General features: G+C 43.9%; 1 protein-coding gene across 2 annotated transcripts in view; it reads left to right on the top strand.

The window, feature by feature from the left end:
• The window catches only part of Ephb1 (EPH receptor B1), a 429,402-nt gene that overhangs the window by 289,582 nt on the left and 114,531 nt on the right, over window positions 1-25,289 (top strand). For both annotated transcript variants that reach the window (XM_031343409.1, XM_031343410.1), the window contains one exon: window positions 19,592-19,927. In XM_031343409.1, coding sequence (XP_031199269.1) covers window positions 19,592-19,927 — 336 coding nt within the window. The remainder of the gene's footprint in view (window positions 1-19,591; window positions 19,928-25,289) is intronic.

Raw genomic sequence — 25,289 nt, 5'->3', positions numbered from 1 at the left:
TGCCTTTTCAGCCTGTCTTTGAGGCTTATCAATGAATTCAGTGGGACATAGTTGTATCCTAAGACAGGATTAAAGGGGCGGTGTGGAATCCATTGACCTCAGAGACATAGGCAGAAGAAGTTGTTCATTCCTAAAGAATCTGAATTTATATGTCTTCTTCTGGCCTGCAGACACTGAATTCTCCCTCCCTTCCTCCCTCCCTCTTTTCTTTTTCCTCCTTCCTCTCTATCTGTTTCTACCTTGGGCCACATGGTTATATCTCTGGCAATAGAAGGCCTGGACAATGGCTCCTTGGTGAGCTCTGGCCCGATACTTTCCCATACACTCCCAGGTGATTTCATCCACCCAACGTAAGCCATGCGCAGGATGAGGCTTAACTAACTCCCTTTCCCTTTCTGACAGTGAAACCTCAAAGGAGGTCTGGTGATCCTGACACTATACTTCACCATTGGTGAGGGTGTGCCAAAGGATCATTTTCAGTAAGGGACTTGAGACAGAAGGGGGGACTAAGGAGGGATCAGGGACAGTGTTGTCCCACAAGCAGGGAGGTCTAGGAAGGTGCTGAGGAGCCAGTCCTGAGCTTTCTGCACCCCCACCATGACTCTAGGAGACAACAACCAACCATATTCTTTTTTTTTTCTGCTTCTACAACACAATCAATACTGACAGTTTCTGGAGCCCCTAAAGGCTTGGGCATTTCTCCTCACCAGCAAGCAAGTAATCCTGCCTCAGTGGGTACAAACTACATGTTCTTTAATCCATCTGTGGTCCCAAGCCATCTACCCCTCCTTAGCTTTGGTTACTAATCAGAAGCCTTAGGTGCTTGAGACTGTGCTCCTGAACAGTCAACCATGTAAACTGAGGTTCCCATAAGCCCCAGCTTCAATGTGACTAATGTACCCAAGCAGTTCACAAGACTGTGAAAGGCAGTGTTCCCCGTACATCACAAAGAATACCACAAAGGGGATGGGTACATGAATGCACAGGTGAAGTGAAACCTGGAGCTACCACGCCAAAAGAAGCCCATAGAGAAAAAAGTCTAAATACATCTTCAGGTCATCTGTTTTCTCCTGCTTCCCACATGGTGCACTGCCTGGAAGCCCCAGAACCCTGGGAGTCCTGGAGTGGCTAAGGTGCTCTAATCTTGAGGAGGTCCGGAGGAAGCATACAGACTCGGCCTTTGCGCACTGTGTTTCAGAGATGGACGTGGGTGCTTCATTTGCATCTTGACTCTTCTCCTACCTTCTCTGTGACCTTGACCTCGGTTTCTCACTCTCTCCTATTCTCCGTTTCTTCTCACACTCCCATCCTGTTGTATGCCTCTCTGAGTTGTTACGAAGATTAAGCAAAATCACATTAGAACATCTTTGGCCCTGTGCCTGGTTGATAGTAAACTCTCAGTCGATGTTAGAATTTGCTTTGGTTATATCCCTGGAAAGTGTGAAGTGTGTAGAAGATAGTGATGTTTCCAGCAAAAGAGGATGTTGGAGATCTGAAAGTAAAAATGATGTGTTTGGAGTGGGGGTGGTAGTGGCAAGTTTCGGTTCAGTCCTAAGAAGAACCGGTCGGCTGCCCATAAACCACAAGATCACCATGGCCTGAAGACCGCTGGTGACAAGGTGGCAGTTGACCTCTCATACTTAGGCATGCTGTGGGGAGGGAAGGGTGTAGGTAAAGCACCCGAGTACCCACACAGCTGTGTCACTAAGGGCTCTTGGAGCCAGACGCTCAGCGGGAGAGATGGCCCACAAAGCAGGACTTCAGTTTTTTTTGTAAAGGTGGGGGGTTTCATGTTACCTAGGCTGGCCTCGAACTCCCTTTGTAGCTAAGGATGACCTTCGATTCTTGATTCTATTGCTGCTGCCTCCTGACTGCTGAGATTGCCTGTGTATGCCACCTCACCTGGCTCAGCCTCCAGTTCTGAGGGAGCTGGGACACACTGTCTCCTCCAAATGACAAGAGAAGGTCAAGGTGGTAAGGGGACCACGGCAGAGGCAGCCAGAGGGAGCAAACAGGAAGAGAGGTGGAAGGGTACAGCCAAGTGAAACCAAGCATTGGGTTGCACGGCTTCATTTTAAATAACTTCTAGTTTACTGGGGGATGGAATGGAAAGGAGGAATTTATGAAGCAAACGAAAATAGATAATTATGCCTTATAAAATTGCTGTCTGTGAAAAACTGTGCAGAAGGACTGGTGTGAAAATAATTACCTTGTTACATTTCTGACCGCAAAAACCCTTCTTTCTGTCACCCACACGGGAGAAATTTTGATGGATCACAGAGGCAAGCTGGGGCTTGTCCCGCTCCCTTTATTCCTTCTTCAAGTTCACTGAGGTGTCCCTTGGCAGCTTCGGATGGAGAAATAGAATGAACGGGGGCTTCAAGGTGACTCAGAAGAGGGGGTGCAAGGGCAGCCAACTCTGGAAGTCTCCCTGGAGGCTATCCCCGAGCTTCCTACGGGAAGCTGAGTGGCAGAAGTCAGGGGCTATGAGTCAGGCTCCAGTGCCGTGATGTGGGGTAGGTTATAGAGCCTGCGGGGACATGGCGCTTCCTCATTGTAAAAATTAGCTAAGATGACACTCACACCACAGGATGAAAACTCAGGCCTCACTTAGCCAATGCCACCCTGTCCAGGAGAGCTGCGGGGGGGGAGGCTCTGAGAAAAATACTGGGGAAACTCACAGGGAGGGTGGTGGTAATCTGCTGCTGTGTCTCCACCTGAAGAGTCAAGAATCCCCCGCTCTTTTCTCTTGGTTTATGTTACACATTTTAAGGGGCTAGTGTTTGTGTGTATGTGCCTGAGCGTGTCTGCATACACCTTTGCCGGCATGTGTGTGGGTATAGATGTGCTTCTGTGTGTGTACTTCCCATGTGCCTACGGCTGTGCATGTGTGTACCTGTGTGTGGGCATGTACATGTGTGGATAGGCTTGTGTGAGTGTGCTTGATTGTGTAATGACCATGCATATGTAAATGACTGTGTATATCTGTGTATACTCATGAAGGAGTATGCCTGAGTATGCAAATATGTATGTGTATGAATGTGTATGAGTGCGCATGAAAGTATAACTTGTGTGTAATCAGACATGTGTGTGCCTGTATAAATGTGTGACTATATATGTGTGTGTTGATGAAAGTATACCTGTGTGTAGTTGTCTGTAAGTGTGGCTATGCATATATGATTGTGTGAGAGTTTGTGTGAATGTGTGCCTATATGCCTATGACTTGTGTGTGTGTGTGTGTGTGTGTGTGTGTGTGTGTGTGTGTGTATGCCTACATGCAAGTGTGGATGCGTGTGAATGTGGAATGTGTGAGGAGAGTTGAGGCTGTATGTGTACCTATGTAATAGTAGAGTATTTTGGGGGGAAAGTGTGCATGTGTGTGTGTGTAAGTGAAATTGTATGAGAGCTTGTAAGTGTGCGAAGAGACTAGTGTGTGAGTATGTGAGTGTACCTATGTGTAGATAGGAGTGTCTGTGTGTGGAGGGGATTTGTATGAGAGTGTGTGTGAGTGTGTGAATGGGTATGTATACTGGGGTAGTCCCAGGTCTCACTGGTCCACAGAGTAACTAGCCCTGGTCTAGCATGTCTTTTCATGCAGTTTTTACTGAGATGGTCAGAGCGGTGTGCGGTCCCATGCTGCACAGCATTAGCTGGGGATGAGAGTGAGCAGACGGATGGTTAGAGGGTGGGGGCTGGGCCTCACGCCTTGGGCTCCCAGCCCACCGAGGCTGCCTACAGGGAGAGACCTTAGAGCGGATAGAGCAGGAAGGTTCCCTGTGCCATCGAGACTCTTCATCTAGGCCAAGAAGCAGTGTCAGCTGGGAACTGCCTGCTGTTTGGACGCTGTGCATTGGAAATGCTTTTAAATATTTCCAAAAGTCCATCTTTCCTTACACATTTTTCTGTTAAGATAAGGTTGTCAGCAAACTCAGGGGTGGCTGCTCTCTTCAAAATTAGCTCATTTTTTGCTGACCAGGGCTTTAGTGAAGGAATCTCCATATGCTTCTCTGTACCACAAGAGAGAAAGGTTTGATGTCACACCAATGTATGTATCTGTGTGGTACCTTTGAAAAAGCATCTGGTTTTCACTTTAACAACTTTTATGGGTATGCGTGTACGTATGTATACATATGTATGCATGTCCACAGGGAGGCCAGAGGTCAGCATCAGTATCTTCCACCTTAGGTTTTGAGATCTGAACTCTCATGGTACCTGGTGCTCATCAATTTGACTTGACTGGCTAGGGATCCACTGATCTCCACCAGCACTGGTGTTCCAGGTGTGCACTGCTGTGCCTGATTTTACACGCATGCTGGGGAATTGAATTCAGCTCCTTTGGTATGCACAGTGAACTCTTCACCTACTGAGCCATCTCTTAGCCTCCATTTTTGTTTTTGACTAGGAGATAAGTCTGCTTTCTCTTTTTTTGTTTGCTTCTTGAGGAAAATCCAAGCAAAGGCCATAAGCCAAAAAGAGCCAGGGCAAGAGACTTTCTGAAGCCCCGTCTGAGCTCACACCCTGTACCAGCTTGGTAGATGGCTTTTACATATGGATGCAGAGTGGAAGGCTTCAAGCTATTTATAACTGTCACTCGGTTTTGAGAAGGGTCACTATCGCCTGTGTCAATGTGCTTTTACACTCCTATAATCTGAAATTCCTTTTCACAGTTGCTTGACCAGAGTGGGCCTAGCCCTTATGAAGCCCTGTACAGCTTGAACTTTTGAGCTAACAGCCAAACACTCCTGGTGACCATGCATCAGTGTTTTGTGGTAAGATCACTCAGCGTAGCAGATTGCTAATGTCTGGAACAGCAGCAATAGGGCGTGCCTCCCAAACTTCTCCACGCATGCTTTCTTCCTCTGGAAACCCTGAGAAAGGGTTCTCCCTCTAACTTTTAAAAAATAATTTGTGTTGATGGACAGCTCAGACATGGTGCTAGATGGCCTTTTCCACGGCCAGCCCCCATCACCCTTCATTGAAAGAGAATACTCCCAGGCCTTGTGTTGGGACCTCCTGCCACACTTTGATGTTATGTTGACCTTTGATCATTGAGGAATCCATGCTCAGTGGATTCCATGGTTATGGAAAACTTTTTGTTTTTCCATAATCTCTTCCGTTAGCTAAATACTATTTTAATCTAGCTCCTCACACACAACATTTCCTACAATCCTCAATCTCCTACTACTCTTCTGATACCTTCTGAATGTCTCATGGCTTCTTTTTTGTGTTTTTGTTTTTTGTTGTTGTTGTCGTCATTATTTTTTGTTTTTTTGTTTTCTGTTTTTGTTTTTTTCTGTGTACAGGTCCACTCAGTATTGCATGCTATGTGGAGGTTAGAGGATGACTTCAGGCTTCATTTTCCATCACTTCCCTGTGTGTGTGTGTGTGTGTGTGTGTGTGAGATGTATGTATGTGTTCTGTGCATATATATGTGTATGTATATGTGTATGTGATGCATATATGTGTATGTTTTATGCATATTTATATATATATACACTCACACACATATGCATATGTATGCTATAGTGTGTTGTGTAGTGGTTTGTATGTGTGTGTATATATATGTGTTTGTGTGTGTGGTGTATACACATGAGTGTGAGCATGAATGCCTCCGTCTCTGCATATTTGTATAGTCTAGAGAAAGACAGACACTGGGCGTCATCCCCGGTCACTCTCTGCTTTATTGACTTGAGATTCAGGGCACTCATTTTTCAGCTAGACTAGCTAGTGAAGTGTTTGTCTCTGCCTTCACTCCTAAATGCTTGTTTGTAAGCATGGATAACCATCCCTGGCTTTTTTTATGTGGGTGCTGGTGATTCAAATTCAGGTGGTTACAGTTATGTAACAAGCACTCTTACCACTGCGCTACATCCCCACTCTCTCCACCTTACTTTTGAGACAGGGTCTGGAGCAGTGGAGACATCACAGGACACATGTATTTGGGTCCCTTCTGTAGTTACCTCTGTGGAAGTCTATGTAGTCATTATGACCTCTGTTTCCAAAGGCTGATGTACTTAAACAGTGCTCGCTGCCCAGACTTGTACTTTCCTGCAGAGCCTTACTCTTACTTTGAACTCAGGTACTGATTTAAGTGTAAAGTTCCAGAGATAGGAGAAGATTGGTGTAAAATTATCTATTTAATTTCCCCTTTTGGTTATTTTAAAAATCAGCCTAAAGCAATCCCTTCTACAATTTGTGGGACCTTTCCTTACATGAATGTTCCTCTGCAGTCTTGGCAGTGGCCCTGATGAGATGTTTTCAGGTTCTAGTCTCCAGAAGGATGGATGAGGGACGAATGCTGAAGCCAGAGGTTCTTAGATTTCTGCTTCACTTCATCCCAAAGGAGAGGGCTGTCAGTCAAGAGTGTTCATCTCTGCATCCGTCCTGTGCCAGGCTCTGCATCCCTTAAGAAGAGGATGCTTCACTTCTCCCAGGGAATATTCTGTAGTGGTTGCCCAGAATACTCTTACATTTCCCCTGGACTAGATACTCTTGAGGCACAGATCTCATTTTCTCTCACTCTGAATCTGATACAGGAAGAGCTCATCTTAGCTTGTTGGTAAGATTCCTGCTGTTGATGTGATGTGAACCGTGGTTAACATCTGATTCTGTCTTCTTCCCTGTTGAGAGGTCTTTGGTTGGTTTCCCAGCTTCTCAATAGTTTTGTTGCTCTTCTAAAACCAATGAGCATATTGTTTTTTTTTTTTTTTTTTTGATCATACTTGCTAAAAAGAACTTGCAAAACACCCCTTTAGTGTTGAACATATTCCAAGTGCCCAGTCAATTGTCTTTGCTTTGTTTTTGTTGAAAAACAAGAAGTGAGCTTCGAACCTCTACATTATACAACACAAAACAAGACAGTAATAAATGGATAGAAGGTATCAGGGCACTTTGTATCAAATGATTCAGGAGAGCCCTTCTAGCTTGGCTAGACGCTGATGTCATCTTGCCCTTCTGAATCTGCCTGAATCATCTTGATCTCCAGCTCTTTAAGGGGGTCCCAGCTGACTTCCTAGATCCTCATCCAGGTTGGCTCAACACAAGATTCTGGTCCACATCAGCCAAACACCATACCCATGTTTCAGTCATGAGGTATGAGACTGAGCAATTGCTGGACCTCCAGCCAATGTCTTACTGCTGGGAACTTTTCTGGGTTACCATTGCTGGTCAGAGTGGTATTGGTTCACTGTACCCTTGTTGTTAACTGTTGACCCTGCCAGGGATCTAGATTCAGAATCTACCCTTAATTTGATTAGACTGGTTGTGACTGTGTCTCAGTCTCAAGCTACTGTCATTACTCTTCTCAAAGTCTATCCTAACGTATGAATGTACAGCCTTATCATTCACTAGAATCAATGTATGTCCAGTACGTTCATCCCCCCTGTGAGTGGGTACAGGTCCATCCCATTCTTGTTAATATAAGCAATGATCCTGAGGCACAAATGCACAAGCAAGCCTTAGGGAGCACATATTTACCTCAAGGTAGAATTGCTGAATTATAGGTACTGTGTAAGTCAGTGGATACTCCCAGCATGCTTCCCAAAAGACTTGACCAGTTTAGTTGAGTATGCATCTCCTTTCCCCCAGTGGCCCAGGATGTTAGTGAGACTTTCAATCTTTGCCAATTTAATTGTGTGAGTGAGTATTGTTTAATACATTTGTTGGCCAGTTTATTCTGTCTGTGTAGAACCGTTGCCTTTTCTACTTTTAAATTGACTTTCAAAAACCCACTCACTAATTACTTGTGGCACCCTCCTCTCTAGTCTCCGCTTATCTGTAACTCTATTGTGGGTACATTTTCTGTTGTAATGAAATATTTTATTTTTTGAACTTAGATGTGACCATTTATTTCTTTCTGGCATTGGGGTTTTGTCTGATGACTTTGTGTTTGGAATTAAAATACTATCTGGGAAAGTGTTTGTGTTTAACTCATCCATGTATCTGGAATTTATCCTTGTGTAGTATGCAATGTTGATGTTGTTTGTGTTTATATTATTAAAATGCAGCAGGCCATCGGCCCCACCAGAACTGCACACATCTTAGCGAGGTACTCCATTCACTATAGATTGAACACGTATGCCAAGTTGTTTGTACTTTCTCTTTGATTGCTTGGTCTATTCTGATACCAGTTTTAAAGATGGTAGCCTTGTGTCATATCTTAATGGCTGGCAAACCAACCCTCTGAATAGCATTCATTTCTAAGAAATATCTTGTCACTTATTAAAAGATGTTTCTTTTGAAGATGGGCCTTAGAGCTAGTTGGGCACATTTCATTATGCAATCCTGTTTAATGGGAATTGGACAACACTGGGTATACAGATGACTTGGAAGTTACTGTCCTCTCTATGATGTGGAGCCTTTTCATCTGAGAACATGGCAGTCATTCAAGTTTTCTTTTATGCCCTTCAGTAAGGTTTTATCATTATATTACAAAGGCTTGTGAGATTTGATCCTAGGTATTTTATTGGTTCTGTAACTTACTACCAATTGATTTTTTTCAGTATTTTTTAAAACAAGCAATCATGGGTAATAGATGGTTTGGTGACTAGGAGAGTAGTGAGCCTCCTTCTACTGGCAGAATCCAACAGAGGCTAGCCACCAGGGTGGGACAACAGAGGAGTATTTGCCACCTGGCACATATTCACTTCTAAGATTACTTTCCACTCTAAGAACTAGAGTATGTAGGAAGAGTCAGAATCAGGACTTGACCTTGAATGATCTATGGCTTTCTGCCTCCCCTTTTCAGATTCTTTATGGTTTTGTATGAGAGACGTGATAGCTAGAGAAGTTCATGCACTGGAGCTGGGTCATCTACATAGTGAGTTCAAGGCCAGCCTGGACTTCATGAGATCTTGTTTCAAAATAGAATAGAACAGAACAGAACAGAACAGAACAGAGCAGAACAGAACAGAGCAGAACAGAACAGAACAGAACAGAACAGAACAGAACAGAACAGAATGGAATGGAATGGAATGGAATAGATTAGAGAATGAAATGACGGATACTTTGGTTAGTTCACACCTTGCTTCATTGGTACCCTATCCCCGAGACTTCACAGTGTACTGGGGACCTTGAGAGCCCTGGTTGGTTCTGCTCTCTGAGAAAGTAGTTCTAGAAGAGCCACATTGCCTTTCATTTGTGATCTTTGTCCCTGTCATGTCTTGATGCAGAGCTATTGAGTTTTAAGATTCACAGTATCATTTCCCTTGATCTAGCTTCCAAACCTGACTTTGGCTTCCACATTGATACCTGCATATTGACAGTCACTGAGCTCTGGATGGAGTCAGCTCATTTTAAAGCAATTGAATAATTCCAAGTGGTTTAGGTCCCAAGTGTATCAGTTGACACAGGTCCCAAGTGTATCAGTTGACACAGGTCCCAAGTGCATCAGTTGACACAGGTCCCAAGTGCATGAATGACAGCCAGAAAGAGAGGTCAATGGAGATCTTACCCAAGTAAGATCTAGCTTCCTATAGTCCAAGAAATGAAATATTTATAAAATCTTCTGACAGTTCAAGAAGACTCAGACAGGCTAAGCCTGCTGCCTCCCATCACAGAGAACTCCTTCGAGCCTGCGTCAGCAGGGCATGGTCTAAGATGTCTGAATAGCAGAAGACCATGATGAAGAAGGAGAAGGAGGAGGAGGAGGAGGAGGAGGAGGAGGAGGAAGAGGAGGAGGAAAAGAAGAAGAAGAAGAAGAAGAAGAAGAAGAAGAAGAAGAAGAAGAAGAAGAAGAAGAAGAAGAAGAAGAAGAAGAAGAAGAAGGTCCCTTGACAGGAACTAGGCCTGGGAAGCCATGACCATAGCCTGCCTCAGTTTTCAAGGCTTTTAGCAAAGGACTTCTGAAAGTCATGTCTTTAAAAACGACTTGACATATATCTCCCTTTGGTTTGGAATGTTTTTGGGGATTCTGAGTGGTATGACATCAAAGCATCCCCTCTCTTTTACCTCATCAGTGTTTTCTGCACTTCTCTTGAATGGACAGTGACTGGAGTCTGGCCATGAGAACACTCTATTGAGGTCTGTTGCCCTGCATCAGTCCTCCATAGGTTTCCGTAGCCCTCTGGTCACCCAGCTTCAGTGCAGACTTGAGAGAAGAACTGTCTCTTTTCCCAGGAAGCTCATCCCTCTCTCCCAGGCAATTAGCTCTATTAAAGCCGTCGGGAAAACAAGGACTTTCTCTGTGCAAACACTTGTATGTGATGAGGTATGTGACACCAGGCTACTTGATGCTCCTGAAATCCCTCTCAGCAGGGTCTCTTGTTGTTTTGACTAATCATTTCTTTCCTATTACTGTTATGATTAGGAGAATTGCCTGTGTATGGGCCCAGTATGTCAAAGACTCTAATGAGCAGTGTGTGCGGTGCAGACTTGTTCACATAACCCTGGAACCACCCTGCCCCCAAAGAAGAGGGGCTAAGATGATTGTGAACAGGAGTTTCCAATCAGCTTGTGAGCTCATTCCCCCACCGCCATACTCTCCAGATGCTTGCACACTTAGGGACCAGGACTTCAGGCAAGTCTCTGTGCCGGCACCTGTCAAACAGCCCTATAACTTGACTCAAGTGGTTTGTTTCATCATACTTATGCTGAGGATAATAATTCCTATCTTCCAGCATGTTAGCAAGATCACATTTACTAAGTTGTGCACAAAATGCTTACTATTGTTCTTTATATAGAGAGTTTATTGACAGAAAATTCTGAGTTCAATACAGAATTCTATTGAATGTTAACCAACACCATCTCTGTTCTTTTAACTAGTCTTGTAGAAATCTACTCTAGGGAGCAAACAATGTTAGTTTTCTATTCAATCAGTGTCAGGCCAAGAAGTAACCAGTGGACAAAGAGTTCTTTTCATCACCATGTCACCACTCACTGGGAGGAAAGAGGTACCAGGTATATACATCCATGGAGCAGGCCCACCTTTACCCTGACACAGTTTTGATCGCAGACTAGCCATATTGCCTCTCTTAACCTCCATCTTTTTTTATCATGAAGATGAGGATAGTAAATATTCAGTTGTGGAGCAAAACTGGTGATAATGTCTATAGAAGAATATTACAACAATTTGAGACTCTTCCTCTGTTGATCCTTCATCCTAGCCCAAGCCACTCTGTCCCTCATATGGATGGCTACTGTGGTACACACACACACACACACATACACACACACACACACACACACACACACACACACACACACACACACACACACACACACACACACACACACACACAGAGTCTGAGCAGGTCCTTCCTTATAACCTCCTTAGAGTAAGATATTACTGAGACTAAAATCTCTGCCAGCTGTGCCCAGGATTTTACATAATCTGGTCATTTACCTCAACTGGTACCTTTTTCTCTCCATCCTTTATCCCTCTCTTCCACTCTGTTGGTTTTCTTATTGCTCCCCTTGATTTTTCATAGCCAGCCAGCCACACTTTCTACTCAGAATCATTGCAGGAACTGGCTCTTGTCTAGGGAACATTCCCTTTACAGTCTAGTTAGTGGCTTCTGACTTACCCCAATCTAGTGTGTGTCCAAATGACCTTATCTAGGAGAAAGCTCTCTTCACCCCAACCCAGGCACAATGACTCCCTTCCTCCTGTCCTTTATTACTAGAACATTGTCAGCAGTGATATCACACATTTATCTACCCTTCAAGACACTGTCCGACTCCTCCACTAGAATATAAACTCCATGAAAACAGAGTTCCACTTGCGTTGTTTCATTTGAAGTAATTATTACAGTGTAATGAATAAGATGGATTGCTGTTATTAGAGAAGCTGTTTGTTAGCTTGCCAGCCCCCAATACAAGCTAAAGTCATCTGGGAAGAAGGAAATATGATTGAGAAAATGCCTCAATCAGAATGGCGTGTAGGCCAATGAATGGGGCATTTTCTTCATTGATGATTGGTGGTCAAGGGCCTGGCCTACTGTAGGTGGTGCTATACCTGGGCAGTTGGTCCAGGGATATATGAAAAAGGTCATTGAACATGAATCTAAAGATCAAACAATGAGCAGTGTCTATCTATAGTCCTTCAGTCCCTGCCTCCACCTTCCTGCCCTGGTTGAATTCCTGCCTTGGCTTCTGCTATGGTTGGGACTTATAAATCAAATCAGCTCTTTCATCTCCTTTGGTCATGGTCTTTATTACAGCACTAAAAAGCAAAACTAGAAAGGAACTAATTGAAATTGACAGGTACCCTTCTAATCCTTCACTTATTGGGAATCCTATATAATTCTTCTGATTGATTACAATCTTTTGGTTTTACCTGTGAGTGTGTATGATTTGGCTTATTGTAATCTGAAGAAGCCACACCTCCCATTGCTAGTGAATTGGTCCAGGGTTTCATTTGAAGCTGATTCCAAAGGGTATGAAATTGTCCCTGGGAAGGTTTATGTTTATCTTAACATCTGGATGTTAAGATCCTATATATTAGTCCTAGGTTTCAATACCCTCTCATCCTTACCCCAGGGTACCAGCCAACATATTTGAGGAGAAGATTCTCGAAGGATGTTCAACATTGTGTAAAGGATGAACTCTAGTCCTTTTCTGGTGCAGACTTTTGATACAACTCTACCTCTCGAAGGCCACCCAGAGCTTCTTCTTCTACACAGGCAGAGCACTGCACCTTGGTCTGTTTTTTACCCCCCATGACCCCGAGCTCTTCCAGGTTTCTGTTGTTGACAGGGAGATGTCTGGCATCCTATAATGATTTCCCCTTCTGTCCTTTTCATGTCACCTCTCTCCAGCATGTGCTCAATAACTTATTCTTAACTTCCCAATATGGCTCCCACCATCCCCTTCACTCTATGACGAAATCTGATCATTTCTGCCGTCCATGACCCCAGTTGTCATGGCACCCAACACAGGCTCATTAGACACAATGGGCTTCAATTCCCTCTCTAAAGTCCTAAAGCCACACATGGCCATTTATTAAAGATGGCCTCTTGTTGGACTTCTGTTCCTGTTGTGTTCACCATGGAAGAGGAATCAAAGTCATCTTTGAGAGGAGGGTAGGGGAGAGAAGGAGAGCTGAGCTCAGGTTGGAAAGTGTCACAGTGACATATGACAGCTAGAAAAGGGTGAAGAAAGCGTTTGTCTTGTCTTGTTTTATTTCATTTTGACTTTGCTTTAGAATAATCAGTTACCAAAGAAGGAAACACAAGGGAACGTAGAGCCGTGTTCATGCTTATTTGATTATTGCCATACATCTCTGACAGTTGTGGGCATGTCCTCTGCCAGGTTATGTCACCTTCCAGCCAAGCTTGCTTTCACCTCTGTGGTCTGTATTTAGTGCAAAGAATAACAATAAAGCTGAGTACATTTTATACATACTTTGCACCCATAGAAAATGTCTATCTCTGTATTTCCCTACCTGCTACTGCCCCCTGGATCATATCTATTTTCCTATAAACTCTCAAGGACTTTTCTACCTTCTCTCAGAAGTCTTCCAATCATTCAGTTGTAGCTCCTTTAATTAGCTCTGCCATGGTGAGCAATGGGGATAGAGATGCTCTGACAGAACCCTCATATTGGAGATCTAATGTTGGATCTACACTGAGTGCACCAACCGAAGTGTTCCCAGGCACTTGCACCTCACTCTCTCTCATCATCTTTACCCCAGAGACATCTTCCCTTCCTCCTCTCTGCTGCCTCTCAGCCTTCAGCGTATACTTAAGCATACAGTCATTTTATCCAAACTACAACCTTGACTCCTTTCAGCCATGAGAACATTATATTTTAGATTTTCTTGACCAACAATGCTTGGGGATCTTGAGCATTAAATATTCCTTTGGCTCATTCCCAACCCCTACCTCTACCCTTTCTTCTGAAGAGAAACAGGGGAGAAGACAACTTCCTGTACGAATAAGAAGAGGTTTCCTTGCCTGTATGTCAAAAAGGACTATGAAGACCACCTTTCAGGAGACCTGGAAACATAGGTAAAAGTACAAGCAAAGATCACAAGTTCAGAAAGTGTCAAGATCTAGACTTTTTTGGATATACAGTCCATGTTTAAGATCTAGACTTTTCTAGATACACAGTCCATGTTTAAGAGTAGTCCTTCTTGGGCGTACTTTCTGGAGTTAAGTAGCCTGGAATATACAGAACTTGACAAAAGCAATCTCCGAAATGTTTCTCGCTAAGAGTAGACCCAACCTTGAGGATAGAACCACTAGATCATATCTGAAAATATAGGTCTAGCTTGTCATCTGTAATACTTTCCAACCCATTTCCTTTATTTTTAACTATATGGATTCACAACTCCCAGATGTGGGGTTTTTACACCTGAGTTCCCCAACACAGCTCCATCTCTTCAGGTCTAGTACAGTGCTTAGCATAATCCTGGCAGCAGAGCCTGTACCCCAGAAGAGAATGTCTGTACAGGATGAGTCTTAATTAGATGAGTGGATCATGCTTTCTGATAATCCAATAATGACAATGATGGCAATCCTAGCCACTGATGTGCTCCGTTCTTCCACATACCAGCCATAGTGTCACAGTCTCATCTCAGTTGAGAAAATCAAGGCTTACAAGTTCATTTTCTCATAGCTGTCCAAGTTGATTGATATCAATATCTGGGGGGGGGGTGGTTCATGGTTGGATTAAGAAGACTGGGAGCCCACTCACTGTGTGAATAGTCATACACTGAGCCCATGTTCATTTTCTGCAGGGAAACCCAGTTGTTTCAGCAGATTCTACCAGAAGGTATACACTGAGTGGAAGGAACCCTTTCTGGCCTAATGCAGGGAGTATCATGCCAGATGGCATGTGGGATCTCTAGGACAGCATCATCTCACTGCTCCCATCCTCAGGAAACCCCGTGAAGAGACATCCAAGGATGCAGACCTGCTATAGCAGTGGAGATTAGTGAGATTTGGTTTCTTATTCCTTGTATGAGCCTGGAATTCATTTAGAAGTTCTGAGACTAGGAGGTTATTAAGATTCCTGATAAAGGAACTGGCTTTTGGGGCTTACCTGTCTTCAACACATTTGCTTTTTGATTACTCAAGTGTACTCTCATTTCCAGCTTGATGGCTACAAATAAACTCACTTGCTTTCTGCCACCCACCTCTGCTTTTCATTCTTAAACAAATAAAGTCATCTGACCAAAATCACAATAAGAAGCAGGGAGATTCTATCTCAAGATTACAACACTTTGGCTGGCCTGGTGGCTCTAGAAGGATCCAGTTTCATTCTTTCAGGTTCCTCGGACACCCGTATTCCATGTGACTGGCCCAACTCCTTGGGCATATCCTGCAAGACACTGGAGACCCAACTTCATAACTCAGGACCTACCATGCTCTCTCCTCACCCAAGTAGAAAAATCACAGCTCAACACTTTTCCTATTCTTTCCAATGACTGAATTCCCCTAGCCTTTTAAAGAGAATATGTTCATCAGTAGTAACCGTGGCAACAGATCAGACAGGCTTCAGAAAGCCTGTCTGTATGTAATTAAGAAAAACCAAGGGAGCAGCCAGTGAGAGCAGGGAGCTCAGACAGGGAGACTATGTTACTGAGCCTGGCTGGGCAGTTGATGGGGGGCTTTTGCTGATGGAGAGAGCAGATTTTCTTCCTCTCTTTCTGACCTCTTTTTCTGCTCCCCTTTGCATTTAGATCTCCTTCCTGGGTATGATGCTGGAAGCTTAAATTCTGATAAATAGTCCTGGCAAAGAGTAATCCTCCCACTCTTCCCCCAATCCAGGAGAAACACCCAAATGGTTACAAAGTGGTCCTGGTATCTTCCTCCAGCGAGATTTTCCCAAGGGTCTAGATGTGCTCTGGCTGATCCTTTCATTCAGCATGAGAGCCTGGCAGCCTGACTTCAGGAATGTGCTTTATGCCAGAGCTCAGGCACCTGCCATCATTCCTGTTTTACCACTAAGCCCTACGCACTAGGTTGCCTGACCCCAGAGCAGACCTCCAGGGAATAAGGGACAGAGCTCAGCCTTGTCCTGGGGATCTGAGCCCCAGGGCTGTTTTATCTCACAGGACTTACTCTTATCTGAAAGCATCCCATTTATCCCCAGGTTTACTTCTATCCTGTCAGATTTCCCTCTCCAGTGATAAATACCAGCGCCATCAGAGTAGACTTCTGCCTGCTTTGTTTCTTCTTTTTCTTGGCCTCCTAAGTGGCTGGAAGAGCCCAGCGACTTCTTTGCTACAACAGCGAAAGAATGAATGGATGAATGAATAGTGAATGCATTCCCAGTCACTCTTGTTGCCCAAACTTGATCCATCTCCATAAGAATGCATTCTGAAATAAATGAGACATACCCCACCAGTGAGGGAGCCTGGGAAGGATTTACATCAGACATGCTGGCTTCTCCTGGATCTCTGTTCTCTACTCTCAGGGAAGGCCCTGAGTGTCTGGTAAAGGTTACTTACAGAAAATAATCAGGTTTATTCAATTCTGAACTCAATAACTGTGGCTTCCTCCTGGTCTACTCATGCCCCACTGGGATGATCACTCTAAAAAGCACGCATGACTCAGAATGGGGCAGCCATATTTCATGTGAAAATTGTTCCTAAGTAAAGGTGGGAGAAAAGTCTCTTCTTGAGGGTATCCTGGGGAGTAGCATCCACTAAGGCGAGTTCCCTGAGCTGGCCCAGATGAAGCAGGACTGTCCAAGGCAACTCTTCACTCCCTACCTTACGGTTGCTTGCAGGGGCCTTGACTGCTGTTGTAGAGTCAGGGTCTGCCTGAGGTCTTTTTGTCTGCCACAGAAAGGTATCTGTCTAGAGTAGAAGTTCTCAATCTTCCTAATGCTGCGACACTTTAATACGGTTCCTCATGTTGTGGTGAACCCCCCCCCCCACCATAAAATTATTCTGTTTTTAATTCATAACTGTAATTTTGCTACTGTTATGAACTGGAATGTAAATGTTTGATATGCAACTCCTGAGAACCAGTGCACTCAAGGGAAGCTGGTCGTTCACATAGAAAACAGAAAGGGAAACCGGGTGAGAAGAGAGTGTGTGCCTGCTGGCTACTGGAGAAAGCTAGATAAATTGCTATGTGCTCTTGGCTGTTACAGACAAACCAGGGACCTTCTCATCAGGAGGGGGCAGTATGGTGAGGACAGTCCCGAGTGACCATCACTGTGCAATGGTATAGTCTGGGTTAGGTGCTTTAAAAAAAAAATCTATGGGAGACCAGGTAGCAACTGCATGACCGACAGACATTGGGAAAGATTCAAGGAACACACTCTAGGGCTCTAGGGAGGAGCTGGAGTTTCCAAAGTAGATAGGAGAAGAAGAGCTCTGAGAAGAACAAAGAACACCATGTAAGATTCTCAGGAGGGTAAAGAAATTTTAGGGCACACAGGAAATTGTAGAAACATTCCAAAAGGCTCTGCTGTGAGAAGCGAGGGTAAATTGTCTGAGGAGATGGGATACTCAGAAGAAGGCCCTAGGGAACGGGCTTATGTGACATGGAAAGCAGAGTGACCATTTCGAGCAACTGGAAGGCAGTGTGCTTTGAGGGAGGAACACTATGACCCGGTATGCAGTTTAGATTTTACACTCTGATAGAAGCAGATAAGAGAGGTGTGGAAGAAGTGTGGCATGGAAGAAATGTGGGAGAATCGAGAGACCCTTGCAGTGAGTCAGGTGCTGTGATGAGGCCTGAAGCTGTGAGGAGACAGAGAACAGAGAGAAGGAAGTGGCCCTGACTGGCTCCAATAAGCACTCATGTCTTGTAGGACTCCAAAGGTGTGATTCCTAGGGCCTGGCTGGGGACTAATCAGGGTGTCAAAGAATGCTAGGACTTTGTCCAGAATTTGTCAAGCAAAAGACAGAGGGAACTCAGTCATAGGAGGGGTAGGTAAGTAGGTGGGGAGCAGGTGACTGAGCTCAGAGAAAGAGGTGCATTTTGGAAAAGCTTGGCTAGAGCAAAGTGGAGTGATGCCGGGGTGTAGGGTTTGGTTTGCAAATAGTGTAGGCATCCACAAGCTGGAGTCAGAAGACAGGATGAAGCTAAAGTTCACGGAGAAGGGGCTATCCCTAGATGAGATAGAAGTGTGAGGGCTAGATGGTGGCTCTCTTGATCAAGCCTTGGTCTATTTACCTGAGGCTGCTTTCTAGAAGACAGCCTTGGGACCTCCTGAGATGCTCCTGCACAACATCTTTTTAAAAGATTTACTCTACCCCTAGTGCAGAGCTCACACTCACAGGATGTATTTATTGAGAACTCAAGAATGGCTGGTTGTGGCTGAAGCAAGTCTGTTTGCTCTAAAAGTGGGGCAAGCAATAGTGGCATTGATCAATAGGAGCTTGTGGGCTGAGTCTCCCTGGCCTGAAGCAAACAAAGATGTTCAAGACATGCATGGACCAAAATGGGCTTTAACAGATTGTATACTGCAGCAAGGCTGTGCTGGCTCACTAAGAGCACATCTGAGACGGGACCGGCCGCTCTACCTGTACTAGCTGTGTGCTGGCTTGTAGAGAATGGATGTGTATCCCTGGAGAGATGGGTGGAGAATTCTTGAACACCATTTGCAAAGCTTCAGTAAAAAGGCTTCATGAATTCTACCCTGTCACAAGTGTGCATGAACACCATGCTTTAGCTCAGGCCTAATGGGCTTTATATAGTACAGTACTGATTTTCTTTCATGTTTTAATAGAATCTGGTTTAATATTTGCTTTCTGCTCTAGCTGCTTGCTGTTGACTGATTCAACACAGAATCCTTCCCTGGTGCCCTCCGACCTTGTTGTTATTCCCTCATTTTGTGTGTTGGCAATTGATTCCTGTCTCCAGCATGAACCACTCTACACATGTCTTCTTTCAGCTGGTGATGGTCACGTGTGTGGACTCTGAATGCATTACTGCCGGGAGCGGCTGCTCCAGCCGACCTGCTCTTCAGAAGGGGGGCTTCTGGGCAGGATTCATTTCCATCCGTTAAACATTGACAATATGCAAGGCTCAGGCTTGGGAACTTGAGGCTATGATCAATCCTGTTAGTGGGAAGGAGGTTCTCCAACATAATCTAAAAATGCCGGCACTGTGGCCATTAATTTAGCAACATTTGCTTTCCTACAGGGCACAGGTTTTCCAGAGTTATATAGCAGGGCATTTCCATGTTTTGAATCATGAATAGTCATGACCATCCCTGTGAGCCGCTTGGTCTGGGGGAATTTTGAACAGCATTCCTTGATCTGTAGGGATGTGGGGAGGATTTGATCATATTCCAAAGAATATGATCTCTATTAAACTCTATTCCAAAGAAGAAAAGGTAAGAAATTCAGTAGCTATCTTAGATACACACATATTAACCATAAATGTTCATGGAGGATGGGGCTTGGTCCTAAGAGCAAAAGTACTTGTACTCACATGTCTAAACTTTTCTCTCCCTTGGCATACCCAGTCAAAAGAAAGCAATTCAGAGAAGGAATAAAGGAAAGGGGATTTGGGAACAGGTTGTCCTTCTTACATTACCTCTATGATGGATTTGAACATGGAGCATTGGGCTTGAGAAACACAGTATGTATGTTGAGGTTGGGTAGGCACCAAAGGCAGCCTAGAGAGTTGTTGATCAAGGAGCTCTCTCTCAGCCTCACTGGACTTTTCTTTGTCTCTCTCTACAGGTGTCCCATCAGGTCCTCGAAATGTCATCTCCATTGTGAATGAGACATCTATCATTCTAGAGTGGCACCCTCCAAGAGAGACCGGTGGAAGAGATGACGTGACATACAACATCATCTGCAAGAAGTGCCGAGCAGACCGCCGCAGCTGCTCCCGCTGCGATGACAATGTGGAGTTTGTACCCAGGCAGCTGGGCTTGACTGAGTGTCGTGTCTCCATCAGTAGCCTGTGGGCCCACACCCCATACACCTTTGATATCCAGGCCATCAATGGAGTCTCTAGCAAGAGTCCCTTTCCCCCACAGCATGTCTCTGTCAACATCACCACAAACCAAGCTGGTGAGTCTGGAGGATTTTATGTATATGTGTGTCTTTGTGGCTGGCTTTTCATTCATCTCTATTTGGGGTCATAGCCAAAGCCATGCCCATCCTGTCAGCCTGCCTTTAGGCCTTCTAATAGAAGTAAAGGTGCCAGATAATGGATGGTTGTGACTGTTGAGGACACATGTCATCTTTCAACTTCATGAGTGAGGTGGAAACTAGGGAATTTTCTTGTGTCCAGAATCAGAGCAAATATGTGTATCTAAGCTGGAGCAGGACTTGGTACTCTGCATCCATCCAGGCCTCCATAAGTGCTACTGGAGAGATGGACCAAGGGATGCTGATTAGATAGATGGGTGTATGGATACATGGATGGAAGGAGAATAGATGGATGGGTAAGTTATATGCATGTACAGATAGAAAGATGGATGGATGAGTATATAGATAGTGGAGGGAACATTACAGATCTTTTGAGAACAAGAATAGCAATTGTACTTTCATAGAAAATCCAATGAAGCAAAGTTCATTTTCAATTAAGCTCTTTTTCTCAAGATTTCAGCCTTCCCAGATGCATGCTGCAGTGCCAGAGAGTCCTAGGACAGACAATAACAGAGGATGCCTAGGACCCTGAGTAGCTCTGCAGTGTGTGTAGATCAGAGCACATCTTTCTCTCTCTGGGTTCATCTCTCACACTTCCCATTTTTCCCCATTACTGCTTTTTATACCTCTTAGAGCAATCCATTCCCTTTTATATCCGTTTAACCAGTCCATTCATGCACTAACTCATTTATTTGCTCATTCATTATTAAGAGACAGTTATTTAGTATCTACTCTGTACCATGATGTGGATTGGATGCTATGAGATACACAGTGATTCTTGGCCACAATTGTTCCTCCCATGGAACTCATTAATGGAAATATTTACAAGGCACAGACCTAAAGCACTGAATTGCAAGGTGCTGAGCTCTGGCATAGTGTGCTGTACACTGGCAGTAAATAATAAGAAATTAAAGAGAAAGAAACGTATGTCCTCTGTGTGAGTGAGCAAGACTCAGAGGGAGGGGGTATCACATCCACAGGTGATGGGAGTCATCAGAGTAGACTGTGATCTTATTTGTAATTATAGATTTTTTTTAATAAAAAATTCTATAAGGATAACATGTTAACCGAAGAGCAGAAACTGAGTATCTTTCTTTGATTGCTTTCCTGTCCTGTTTCCCCTTCTTGACCTTCTTCTTCTTACTCCATCCTTTCCTACTCTAAGCATCCCATCCTCAGACTTGTTCCGCCTCTTTTAATATCAGGCATTCTTGATGGCAGATGATTCTTGGGTTAAAGCTGTCAGAACTGAGAAGAAAAAAAAAGTGTTATGGGAAAGCGTGGCTATCCAGATGGCTGTGTGCTGTCACTGAGTGTGTGTGTGTGTGTGTGTGTGTGTGTGTGTGTGTGTGTGTATGTGTGTGTGTGTTCATGTGGTGTGTTTGTATGTATGTGCCTGGTCACGTGTTTACATGCATCCCTGTATAGTGAGAAAATAAAAGTGGAAGTGTGGAAGCCTCCAGCTGGTGACCACAGCCTGGTGCTAGGGAGATAAAGGTTGTAAAGAGTCTGTCTAACCCAAAGAAAAGAGAATGGCAATTTTTTTTGCATTCTGTTGAGCATGTAACATGGGCAGTCTTTGTTAGCAAGTGTTTTCCTTGGAGAGTTAAGGCAGAAAACTGGCTGAAATATTTTAGTGTCCCAGCTTCTGGGAATAACAGTCCTGCCAGGCTGTCATGTTACTCTGGGCTTGGCTGTCTTTTCTCCCTCTCTAAGCATGTGCGAATAAACCTGCCACTTATATCAGTTTGCTTTTATTTCTTCCCCTCCCTTCCCTTACTCTGCTATTCCCAAACCTGCCCATCTGCTTGTCTCGCCATCTGCACCTTCCAGGGCATTAGTGAGCAGAGGGACCATGGCTTCTCAAAGCGGCCCTGCATTCCCAACCTTCAAAATATTTATTTTTACCCCCACTCATTTGCATCTATGCAAACACATTTCTCATGCCCTTTGTTCTCTAACAGATCTTTTATTCTTAACCTTCCCCTGTTTTATTCTCCATGATAACCTTCCAATAATTCTTCTTTGAAAACCCTAAAGCTTTCATATTACAAAGTTTCTAATCAGCCAACGAGCAAGACAATAGCTTCTTGGTAGTATGCGGTTCTTACAAAGCAAATATCAAGTTGGCTAGTGGCACCTAGTCTGTGGGCTGTGTAATACCAAGGAACAGTGTCTATAACACTAAGTTAGTGATTACACACATGAGTACATCATCAGCCAACAGCATTGGTTTTTGTTTTTGTGTTTGTTTTTAATATGGGAATGACCAAAGCAAACACTTGAGCCCATGCCTTTGTAAGAACAACTCAGAAATGTGCATAAAAGCTATGCATTTTAGGATAGTTATAAGACTAAACAGTAGGCATTCTGAAACCCAGTGTCAGGGGTAAAGTGAGAAGACTGGTGTGTAATCAAAACTCATGGTGTGTCTAACATTCTCCGGACACCATTGAGCTCATCAAGTGTTGGAGCCTGGCAGGTTAGCCTTCCTCGATTAACTTCACAGTGTGATCCATGTAAATGTCTGTGGTTGCCACTGTCCTAAATGGATGACAGGCCAAAACTCTGACCAAGAAGAAGTCATGAAATCAGTTAACCTGTGAGTATTCTCTAAACCATCTCTACTTGAACTGTGGACTCTGCATACTCTGTTGACTGGGTAAACGTTACCATGGACACCCTATCTGTGCATTTTTTTTTATTGACATTCATGAAGAATTGAGGATAGCTTCATTTAATCCTCATAATTACCCAATAATTACCCATCTTTCATATCAGGAAGCAGAGGGTTGTAGGGATTTGGGGAATTTAAGATAGAAAGGTATATAGAGACTTACCATGACCTAATCTCTGGTTTCAACCTTCCTATCTTATCCCAGAAGGAGACAGTTCTCTGGTCTTCCCATTTAATAGTTCATAACAGTAGACTTTTGTGGTTCCCAAGGGATGAAATTATGTAAACATCCTATGTACCATTGAACGTAGGGACCACATTTCTTCACTTAGACACAGGGCCAACCATAAGTCAGAGTCTTTGTCTTCCATTAAAACCCTAATCGGGACATTCCAGGACCTTGTTTCTCTTGGACTAATATCGTGAGATGACTGTCACCCAGGATGCATCAGGGGCAAATATGTTCTGTTACCTCTGAGCACCTCAGGTGTGTCCACCCTTAGCAAGGTCTCTACAGAGGTATGGCTCAGATGAAGAAACTAGGTTTGGAGTGTTTTTGAATTTTCTCAACATCAGTCCACCAGAAAATAGTGTTCATGAATTTCAGACTCAGGTTTGTGACCATTTTTATCCTCAAACCTATCAACCATCACATTATGGTGGGACATATAACCTATAAACTCTCTCTAAGCTGTTGCCATGTAGCTGGGCCACTGTAGCTGTCAAAAAAAAAATGCCCATCATCTTGGTCAGGGTTGGCCATGAATTATGCAAGCTCAGATTTACGTGAGGTCTGGAGGGATGTAGCCTCTCACTGAATACAGCTGCCATGACTTTAAAGTAGACTGGGTCAGGCCAGACTCTCTGTTCTCATGGCCAAACAGTCTGCAGTGAGGCTGTTATCATCATGAACCCCCACCATCACTTTCTGGCCCCTGGCCTCAGATTATTCCGATGGCTGGATCATCTGTCATTGAGAACTAAGTGAATGATAAACTTTGTGTCTCCTTCTGTTGGCTAGACCCAGAGCATCAGAATCTGGAAAAGAGATCTCAGGAGTCGGGGGAAGGTGGTGACTCTCACCAAGGTCTGAGATTATCCAAGCCTGAGGAAACAAACTCTAAAGATGAAAGGCCAGAGAATAGAAGAGAGAAACAAGTTGGGGTAGGTGAAGGGCAACAGGGGCTGGTGGAGACTTCAGGGAACTGTAGGACATAGATAAAGCCACCAACCACCCTGTTCCAGCAAGTATTGACTTTCCTGTCCCTGTGGATTTAAAATGTTGACAACTGATTAGAAAGCAAATCCAGTCCTGAATTTGGCCTACTGACTGGTATCCTCTCATCCTGAAGGCAAAGCTGATTTACCCAAGCCTTAACATGAGCTACGTTGTTGAGTCTCATTTCACTTGGGGCAAACATCTTCCTCACCTTCTGGGTTCATGGAAGGGAATCCTGGGTTGGGTTCCCTCTGTGCTCCTCGAATGATTCATGCAAACTCATTTAACTGTCAACACCCCTCAGTTCTCACCTGTGAAATGAAAACCAGGATAACCTGCTTCCTAGTGCCACAGTGACAAGCAAATGAGACAGAAGACAGAAACTCACTCTAAGTCATTCCACTATGGGCTGGGAGATTAGCATCATTTTTGGGACTATGTCCTGATCTAATTGCTGGACTTTCCTTCTTCACCTCTTTTCTTCTGAGGCTTCTGAGTCTCTTTGTTTTACTTTGATCCCTTGATTGGGATAAGCATCAGAAAGGAAGGTACCCACTCTGCATCAGTGATCTGATAATGGTGGAGGGACTCATCGGTACCCAGTACCCATATCAAGATCAGCCTCTGCCCTCCGCCTTTTCTTTAAACTGTGCACGTGGAGAAGAGCCACTGCCTCTTACTCAGATGCTTCTATCAGCTAGACTTACATTTCTATTGCATACAATTCATGTATGGTCTGCTGAGACCTGACATGTAAAATTCCATCCGTCATGTCCACAACCCAGACACAATCTATTATTTAGAGTTGTGTAAAATAACTGTGCTGTTTCTGTTAACAGTCATAAGCCTCTCTAGTTTGTCCATTTTCAAGGCATTTTCGAAGTTCTTGGGCAATTAAAATCACTCAGAAGCACCACTTTTCCTACAAAAGAATTACCTAGAACATCAATGCCTCTGAATCCATCACCTAATTTGCATTATTCCTTGGTTAAATATAGTATTTGCATGCATAAAGAATAATCTTTGAATATGAAAAGGAATTTATGATATTGCAATATATTGAGCTCTTTGGAGGAAAGATATTATGTAAATCTCAAAATTAAATATTAAAACAATATTACACGCTGCCTGTGAAAATGTAGAGCGCTAAGATCCCATATGCTGGAACTGGTTCATTTTTAAAGGCTGGTCTCATTGGAAAAGAGTGGATGAGAATTGCTGTAGAGTAGAGAAAAGATTGAGTCAGGGCTTTAAAAACACTGGAATGACTTTAAAGAAAACCTTGAAAGAAGTAAATAAAGAAAAGTTTTTTCAAACTTAACGGAAATGAAATTTTCACTGTTCTTAATTCAATTTCATCATTCATTTTATTGCTGTTTTTTTTT

This window comes from Mastomys coucha, unplaced genomic scaffold, assembly GCF_008632895.1.
Source record: "Mastomys coucha isolate ucsf_1 unplaced genomic scaffold, UCSF_Mcou_1 pScaffold23, whole genome shotgun sequence".
Taxonomy (NCBI): domain Eukaryota; kingdom Metazoa; phylum Chordata; class Mammalia; order Rodentia; family Muridae; genus Mastomys; species Mastomys coucha.
This window is presented reverse-complemented; position numbering and strand designations above follow the sequence as displayed.